The sequence below is a fragment of the Mandrillus leucophaeus genome, unplaced genomic scaffold (assembly GCF_000951045.1).
Source record: "Mandrillus leucophaeus isolate KB7577 unplaced genomic scaffold, Mleu.le_1.0 Scaffold50, whole genome shotgun sequence".
NCBI classification, from domain to species: domain Eukaryota; kingdom Metazoa; phylum Chordata; class Mammalia; order Primates; family Cercopithecidae; genus Mandrillus; species Mandrillus leucophaeus.
In genome coordinates, this window is record NW_012105365.1 from 1,297,862 (window position 1) to 1,306,281 (window position 8,420).

General features: G+C 42.2%; 1 protein-coding gene across 2 annotated transcripts in view; it reads right to left on the bottom strand.

The window, feature by feature from the left end:
- Positions 1 to 1,623, bottom strand: part of CFAP69 (cilia and flagella associated protein 69) — a 64,400-nt gene extending 62,777 nt beyond the window's left edge. For both annotated transcript variants that reach the window (XM_011996017.1, XM_011996016.1), the window contains exon 1: positions 1,254 to 1,623. In XM_011996017.1, coding sequence (XP_011851407.1) covers positions 1,254 to 1,373 — 120 coding nt within the window. In that variant the 5' untranslated portion in view covers positions 1,374 to 1,623. The remainder of the gene's footprint in view (positions 1 to 1,253) is intronic.
- Between the last annotated feature and the right edge of the window lie 6,797 nt (positions 1,624 to 8,420).

Sequence of the window (8,420 nt, forward strand, 5' to 3'; positions counted from 1 at the left end):
AATTTTTCTTGGAGCAAGTAAAGGAAGACTGAGAGCCATCAGTTATCAAATTCACATACTTTTCAGTTTTGCCCGGTGCCTGGGAGTATGGCTGTACTGTTGATCTTTCTTGCAGTCCAGGGAGTGGAGAGCTATTGTTCCTCAAAATTCTCTCCGCCCAGATGGGAATAGGTCAACAAAATGGATTAGGCAAATTCTCCTAACACCTATTTCTCCTCATGCAAAGTGCTGTTGCTCCGCAGGTTACTGCGTAAATGTCAGACCTCAGAGAGCTCAACTCTATTCCCATGGTAGAAGAGGTCCCCAGTCAACTGACCACTCCCAAGGAACTCTACAAGGCTCCAGGATGTGAACGCAAGAGACAGGGTTCCTGACGCAGCCTGAGATTTGAGGAGCCTCAACAGGAATTCCCACAGTGGCCCCACACCATTAGTGTGAGGCAGTACAGGGTTCCTCCAGGAATTCGCGGCTTTTAAGGCACGATCAAGGCTCTCTGGGGGAGCAATGGAATCCTAGTAGGATACAAACAACTTGGGGTTTCTAAACGCCTCCGCCTCGAATGGAGATCCAAGGCCCTCAAGTGGAATTTCTCAACAGATCAACTTGCAAGAGTGAATTTTGTATTCATAACAAAAGCAAACCCAAAACCAAATACAGTACAAGCACAATAAAACAAATCAACTCTATTCTCTCCCAGTTCTCTCCGACCCGACCTATAACAACCAGCTTCCAATTTCAAATTTTAAAAATGCTTAATTTCTAATTTTAACAGCGTTTTCCTCCCCTCTGGGTGCAGGCTTTAGTCGCAGCAAATTTAAGCATGGGAAAATTTACACCTATATCAAGAACATCACTGGATAACAGGAATCTACATATTAAAAAGTTCAGTGCAAACTGATCAGGCCATCAAATCAGATTTTGCTAAGAATGATTCCTTTCCTCCCAGAAGTTCTGTGACCACTTTTCGAAGAAGTGCGGCAAAGCCCCGCTTAGTTTGCTGGGACCCTCCAGGAGGACCACACAGCGCTGGTCCCCGGACAGGATGGTTGACAACAACCAGCCCCTCACAACCGGTGCAGTTCGCAGGGGGTGGGGGATCGGGATTAGCTCTGCGCTTGGAATCTCCATCCCGCGGCTTCCCCCATTTTCACTCCTGTCCCCAATTCCGCCCTTGCCACCCCCAGGTCTGGACCCCGTCTCGAGACCTCATCCCCACCCCCTCCACCTCTGAAAGCCCAGACACCTGCTCATACCTGCGCCTCATTGTCCTCCGTCACCACCCCAACCACCGGGATTTGACTGGAACTGCTAGACTTGTTCCTGATGCCGGATTCCCGGGCCTCGGCAGTCGCCGCAGCTTCCTCTGTCCACATGGCCGGTGGCGGCGGGGTGGAGAGTTGGGGAACTTCCTGTCCTACAGCGCGCCAGCAGCCGCTGGGCCCAAAGAGGCCCCGCCACTGAGAAGGGAAGGCAGCCTGAGAGTCGCTAGAGTCGCGAAAGGTCCCAAAATTCCGCCAGGGGCCTAGGCCACCGCCATACAGTCCGCTTAGCGCCGCGGCTGCCCCTCAGCAGTCGCAGGCGTCTGATCTCCGGCCGGTTGTTAACACAAGCCAGCGCGTTGCTAGGGGGCGGGGCCAGAGGCTACGGACAGCCGGAGAGCCAAACCACCTCAAAGCCTAATTGCACTCCGCTCCTGGCAGGGCGAATTTGCAGGGTTGCGGTAAGGAGCCTGCAGGAGGCACCTTGGTAGGCAGCGGGGAGTGGTGCCTTAGGCGCCCAGTGTGTTTCGGTCTTGATAGTCTTGCTTCAAACAGGCATGAGTGGGTGGAGGGGTGAGGGATGTCTATGGCATACCTTAGGCGTGACACGATGGACGGATAGTGTTGAAAGCGTTTCTCTCATCCCAGGGAAATGACCAGTTTTGCTTACATTCCCCAGCTTTTGTCTGTACTTTAGTGGCCCAACTAGATAGTTAAACAAACATAAAAGGTATTGTACAAAATGTTAAAAAGGCTTTTGAGTCAGATTATTGAATCTAGAGCGAGTTATCCCTGGAAGTCCCACTTTTCTCATCTGTAAAAGGATTGTTGTGAGGATTGAATGAGATGACAGTGTTTGTTAAGTGGTGCTTGGCATAGCACCCCTTATGGTCAAGATTATCATTATCTTTATTACTGCTTGAGAACTAAAAATTAAATCCTAAGGCCCCCGACCAACTGAACGGACCCCCTTTTGGCCAAGGGGACCCCCGATAAACCTTAAAAGCTGAATTCCTGGCCCTGACAGGACGGAAGGACGGACACGCCTCGCTATAACCGTCAACCTCCTCCCTTTTCACGCCCCCACACACTCCTCGTTTTTTGAGACATGGTCTACTGTGTGCCCCAGGCTGGAGTGCAGTGGCAGGATCGTAGCTCTGCAACCTCCAACCCCTGGCTCAAATGATCCTCCCGCTTCAGCCTCGGGAATAGCTGGGACTACAGGTGCACATGCCACCAAGCTCGGCTCCCCGTCCCTTTGAGGGCTTAGACTCAACAACTGACGAGCATTAATGTTAAAATAGAGATCAGAAGGCTAACAGAATGGACTCTGTGGCAATAACAAATTATAGGCAAGACCTAAGGCCATGCCAGGCAAGAGTTAAGTCACTCACACCTACACTTAAAGAATAACCTATGTTTTAACTGCTGCAATGTTTTTCTTTTTCTCTAGCTGCTAAATAAGAACTGCTCTCGACATAAGCAATATTGAAGTAATTGCAGCTCATCTATGGCCAGATGTTGACTAACAAGATCCTCCTGTTCCACAAGTCATAACTGCAGGTTTGATTGGACAAGGGACTGATTCAGTACCTTTCCCCTGATAAAAGACCACCCACCATGGACTGGTTCTGGCAGGTTTACAGAGACTAAGTACTAGTACATTCACGTCTCTGCTTCTCCTTTTGATGTATAGGGACTTAATGCATTTAAATGTTAAGTTTCCACTCCACAGTGAGCACAGGATGCATGTCACATGCATGTTTATTCAGCACCCCCTTAGTGAAGATTCACAGCTCCTCTTAAATCTGTTGAATATGTCTGTTTAGCCAACTCATTTGGCATAAAGCTTCTGTTCCAACCGCACCTCCTTCAAAGTGCCTGTTGACTGTCTCTGTGGGAGCATGGGCTTCCCAGCCTGCAGAATGGCCAGCCTGCAGGTTGTAACTCATTATAAGAAATAAAGCCTCCTTTCTAAATTTATAGATCTCATGATTTTTCAGTTGACATGTTGTTGCCTATCCATTGTAGCCTGAATAATAATACAAGAAGGGTCAAGACTATAATAGAAAGCTTCTCATGATGATCATCAGTATAATTTAATAACTCAAACACCATAACTGTGAAAATTAAGAAAAACTTTGACTCTTTTAATCTGTTTTTTAAACTTTCAAAAATTATTCAAGATTTAAATGTACATTTTTGTATCATCCATAGAATTTATGAATTTAAAATCACGTATACACTCAATGAAAATAAATATTACTTCATTTCTCAGAACTTCTCATTTCTAGAATGAGGTTGATAAGTGATTTTGAAGGTTCCTTCTACCTCAGACATTGAATATTTCTGGCCCTAAAAGAAAAATGGGAACACTAGATTGGGACTGGCAGCACTTGATTGTAAATCCTAGCCAAAGAGACCGAGTTTTGTTGAGAGAGTAGTGAGCACTTCTAGCACCTGTTTCCACACTTCTAGTCATTCTTCCACTTTTCTCATTCTCAGCCTTCTGAAACTGAGATCACTGACACTTGGGGTCAGAGTCTATTAACACTTTCCATTTCTCATCCTGTTGTACTAATCTGTAGTATTTTACATTGTTGACCCCTCTCCTCTTTTTCCAACCCCCTTGCCTAGGCTTCCACATTCTTTTTGTTTTTCTTTCATCTCTACAGCTACTCATTGGTATCTATGGGCCCAACACACTTCTGCTGCACCACTCTGCTACCTAGCTACTGATCGATATCTCTTTAGAACCACTCTTAGGCCTTACATCTAGAGGGCAGTTTAGTAGGTCTAAGGTTGCTTCCACCTAGGGAAAGTGCAAACTGTGTTAAGTGTTTTATTCATATGACCTTAATTGCTGTTACACAGTCCAAGTAAACCACATCAAAAGGAGACCAAAACTACTTGGATGAACACAATGGAGTCCTGTGAGAATGGCATCCCAGACCAAGATGGTGGCAGAGAGCTGACAACTGGATTATTTGCATATCTTTTGTGTGGTCATCCTAGCATCTCAGGATCAGGAAAGATGAAGAGGAGGGAGGGGAAAGGAAAAATTTTCACTTAAAGTAGAGCTTGCCTAGGAGACAGCAACTGACTCTTGTATTTTAACACCACGGGCTGAAGCTGATAAGGGTCTTTAAGCCTCAGTGACCTTAGACAGGCACCTTCCTCACTGGACCTAACTGAAGAGACTTTCCTGACTAGTGAACAATGAGATATTTATTTTATTTAACCAACGGCGTAGAGACCTATATATTCATTCTGCCCTATATCCAGAGTGCCAGTTTCCAATGCTTAATTAGCATAAGCCCCATGAGCTCCCCACTTCTAACATTTAAAAACCCCAGACTTTCCCTCCTCAGTGAAATTCTTCACGGAGTAAGTTCTCTTGCTTGGCAAGTTAATAGACTCAGCTTTGTAAATTTTTTTTTTTTTTTCTAGCTCTAATGGTGTTTGTTTTACTCATGGACAGGTGAGAAGGACAAGGATAGAGGGGTCTTCAGACACCCCACAGCCAGCCATCTTGGGTGAATTACTGCAGTTTTCCAAAGATGCCAGCAGGATTCCTCCTGCATAACATTTGCTTTATGTTGTACATGCCACTGTCTTCAGATGGCTAATCCCATGAAATTCAGTTTACATGACATTTTCTAGGAAACCTTTACATCCTCTGTGTTGGGTGCCACCTTGTCTGTCATTCTGTTTTTGTACTCATCACATACTTAATGGTATCAATTGGTTCAGCAACTGGATCCCTTCCTACTGTACTGAGATTCTTGACAGTTACTGTGATATGCACCCCAGACCCTCAGCATACTGTCTAGAGCAGTAGTTTTCAAAACCTAAAGTGTATCAGAATCATCTGGAGAAACAGTTAAAACAGAATCTTGAGCCCTACCTGCAGAGTCTCTGCTTCAATAAGTCTGGGTGAGGCCCAAGGATATGCGTTTTTAACCAGTTCCCAAACAATGTTGATGCTATTGGTCTAGAGAACATACTTTGGGACTTCCTGGTCCATATCATACTAGTTACTCAAAAAATGTTCATTAAAAGATTTCAAGGATTATAAATTACTTTTTATTTTGATTTGAAGCCAAATTAAAGCATTTTGTAAGTTATCCAAAGTAAGGTAAATACTCCACGTCCTTGCTACTCAAAATGGGGTCCTTGGGTTACCTGCACTGGCATTACTAGGGGCTCTGTTAGGAATGGAGACTCTCTTGCCCCGTGGTGGACCTACTGACTCAGAATCTCCATTTTAACAAGATCCTCAGGTGATCAGTACACACATCAAAATTTGAGAAGCACTGCTCCTGTGTGTGTGTGTACTTGTGTGTGTGTGTTGTCACTATTATTGCTTTGGAGTAGTTTTAACAGGCTCCATAAAATTGGCTTTCACTAATTATTCCATTTGTGGATTTTCCAAGTCCTTTGTTCCCAAATAATACTGGGTTTACTTTTCTTCTTGGCAAGTGCACAAAGATTAAGCTTTATAAAAGCTTTAACTGTTTATATTAGGTATGTTGACTTAATTTTAATCATTATTCACTGATTCTTCTGTTATGACACAAAAACGCAGAAGGGTGAAAGGGTGAAATCACTACTGAAGGAGTAAATTATTTCAGCAAAAAGATAAATAGAGAAACATGAGAAATGAGTTATACCTAGAGAAGAGAAATGCTTGAATCTGGTAACAATTCTGCAGAATTTAATATCTCTGTTAAGTTACAAATTGCAATTTCTTAGTAGCACCTGTAGACTTAAAGATTAACTGGAAGTTTTAATAATATATTGACTTACAATTTTTACTTTTAGAAGTAACAAAGAAAGCTAAATATGTTTTAAAATAAATATATTACAAATTGTGGTTCTATTTTCCTTCTGATTTTTTCTTGTTGATACTCTGCCTAATTAGCAGTGTTTAGTAAAATTATAATTATTTCTAATCATATGAATAATTATATATTCTTGAATTAAGAATGTGTCTAATAAGTATTTTAGACTACATATGAATTTGGTAGTCTCTAATGCCAGATGTTCTAAATGTTCAAGCAAATGTTATTCCTTTCTTAATTAGAGTAATTTATTTTAAATAAAGAATGTTTATAGCACATATGAAATCTAATCATAGTTTTTAATAGGTTAGCTTTAGGGAAATTCTGTAACAGAAGAAATGCATACAAAACTAGAGTTTATTACACTTAATTTTTTTTTTTTTTTGAGACAGGGCCCACTGTGTCACCCAGGCTGGGATGCAGTGGCATGATCTCTGCTCGCTGCAGCCCCAACCTCCCTGGGCTCAGGTGATCCTCCCACCTCCCACCTCTCACCTCCCACCTTAGCCTCCCGAGCAGCTGGAACTACAAGTGCGTGCCACCATGTCTGGCTAATTTTTGTTATTTTTTGTAGAGATGGGGTTTCACCATGTTGTCCAGGTTGGTCTTGAACTCCTGAGTTCAAATGATCTGCCCACATTTGCCTCCCAAAGTGCTAGGATCACAGGCGTGAGCCACCACTCCCAGCCTATACTTCACTGTTTTAAAAAATTTTTTCAGGTTGACAGCATAGAAACAAAGCCTAAAAACAAAACAAAAGTAATTATGTCTTTCCAACAGAATCATTAATGCACATTTGGGAAGAATAAGTACGTGGAACAGAAAACGAAAGTAAAAGAATAGTTACCCCTGAAGTCAACCATTCTGATGAAAATTATACTAACAATAACCCAAACTGCAAGTGATTTTTAGGTAGGAAGCTGCAGGAACTACTCATGTTTAGTGGAAAAGTAAACCGATTATAATAAATGAAAAGAAGAATTTATAAAGCGCTACTTTTACCCAATCAAAGCTTCAGTTCCATGACATGGGAATAATTATATGAAAAAAAATGTTCCTGAGATTTTAGAATAACTATTATTGTGTTTAAATGGTGGGTGGTTATAGTGCAATTATCCCAGGATGGAACTGTCTTTATTGTGGAGCAAGATTAATCAGACAAGTTTGTTCTAATGACATTAATTATTTGAGTTCTATATCTAAATTGACTTGTTCTGATTCTGTGAACCTTGTGTTAGTTTTTGAGGACTGCTGTAACAAATACCACAGACTGGGTGGCTTTAACAACAGAAATTTATTTTGTTACAGTTCTGGAGGCTAGAAGTTGAAGACTAAGGTGCTGGCAGGATTGATTTCATCTTGAGGCATCTCTCCTTGGCGTGCCGTCTTCTCCCTTTTACTTCACATGTTCTTCCCTCTGTGCATGCCTGATTCCTAACCTCCTCTTCCTATGAGGACACCAATCATATTGGATTAGGGCCCAACTGTATGACCTCACTTTACCTCTTTAAAGATCCTGTCACCAAATACATTCTGAGGTAGTGTGGGAGTTAGGATTTCAATGTATCAATTTCGAGGAAATTCAATTCAGCCCATAACAGATCCCAATATATTTTGAATTATAACTTGAATTCTTATAAACAGCAGATTCAAGAAAAGAGTATGTTTAATTAAGGCACAAATGGTATTCTTGACTACAGGACACTGATATTTCACACAGTAGTACTAAGTTACTATTCTGATTTAACAGTGTATCACTGTACATTTGATCAATGTGAATCTGCCCATGAGGGGTTTCTCTACTCTCAGGGGTCTTAACAAATCTGGATTTTGAGTCTGCAGGGTCCTGTGCCTGACTTTCTCAAAGTCATCATTTGTCTCTTGTTTCACTTCCCATTAGAAGAATCCACTACCTAAAGTACTGTACTAGTCTAGGTTCCCCAAGCCTGCCATAAATAAACACCAACATTCACCTGCTGCCACTCTATGGGGAGTACTATCTCTGAGAAACAGAAGTGAGGAAAAAAATGGAAGTGAGGCACTAGGAGAAGGGAACACAAACGCAGGTGTTACTGAGCTGGTTATAGGTGGCAACAAGTGCAGTTAATTGCTCGGTCTTTGAGGAGATTTTCATGAAGGTCTTCTGAATTACTGCACTTTAGAACAGCCTATCTGGGGGAAAGGAAGGGAGAATTTATCTGCTAGCTTCATTTTGTGCTGTATCTCCTTGTTCAAAGTTCACTCCTTAAGTAGGGTTGCCAGATTTAGAAAAAGTTAAAAAAGTCCATGCTTATAATAAAAAGTAATTTCTTGTTTG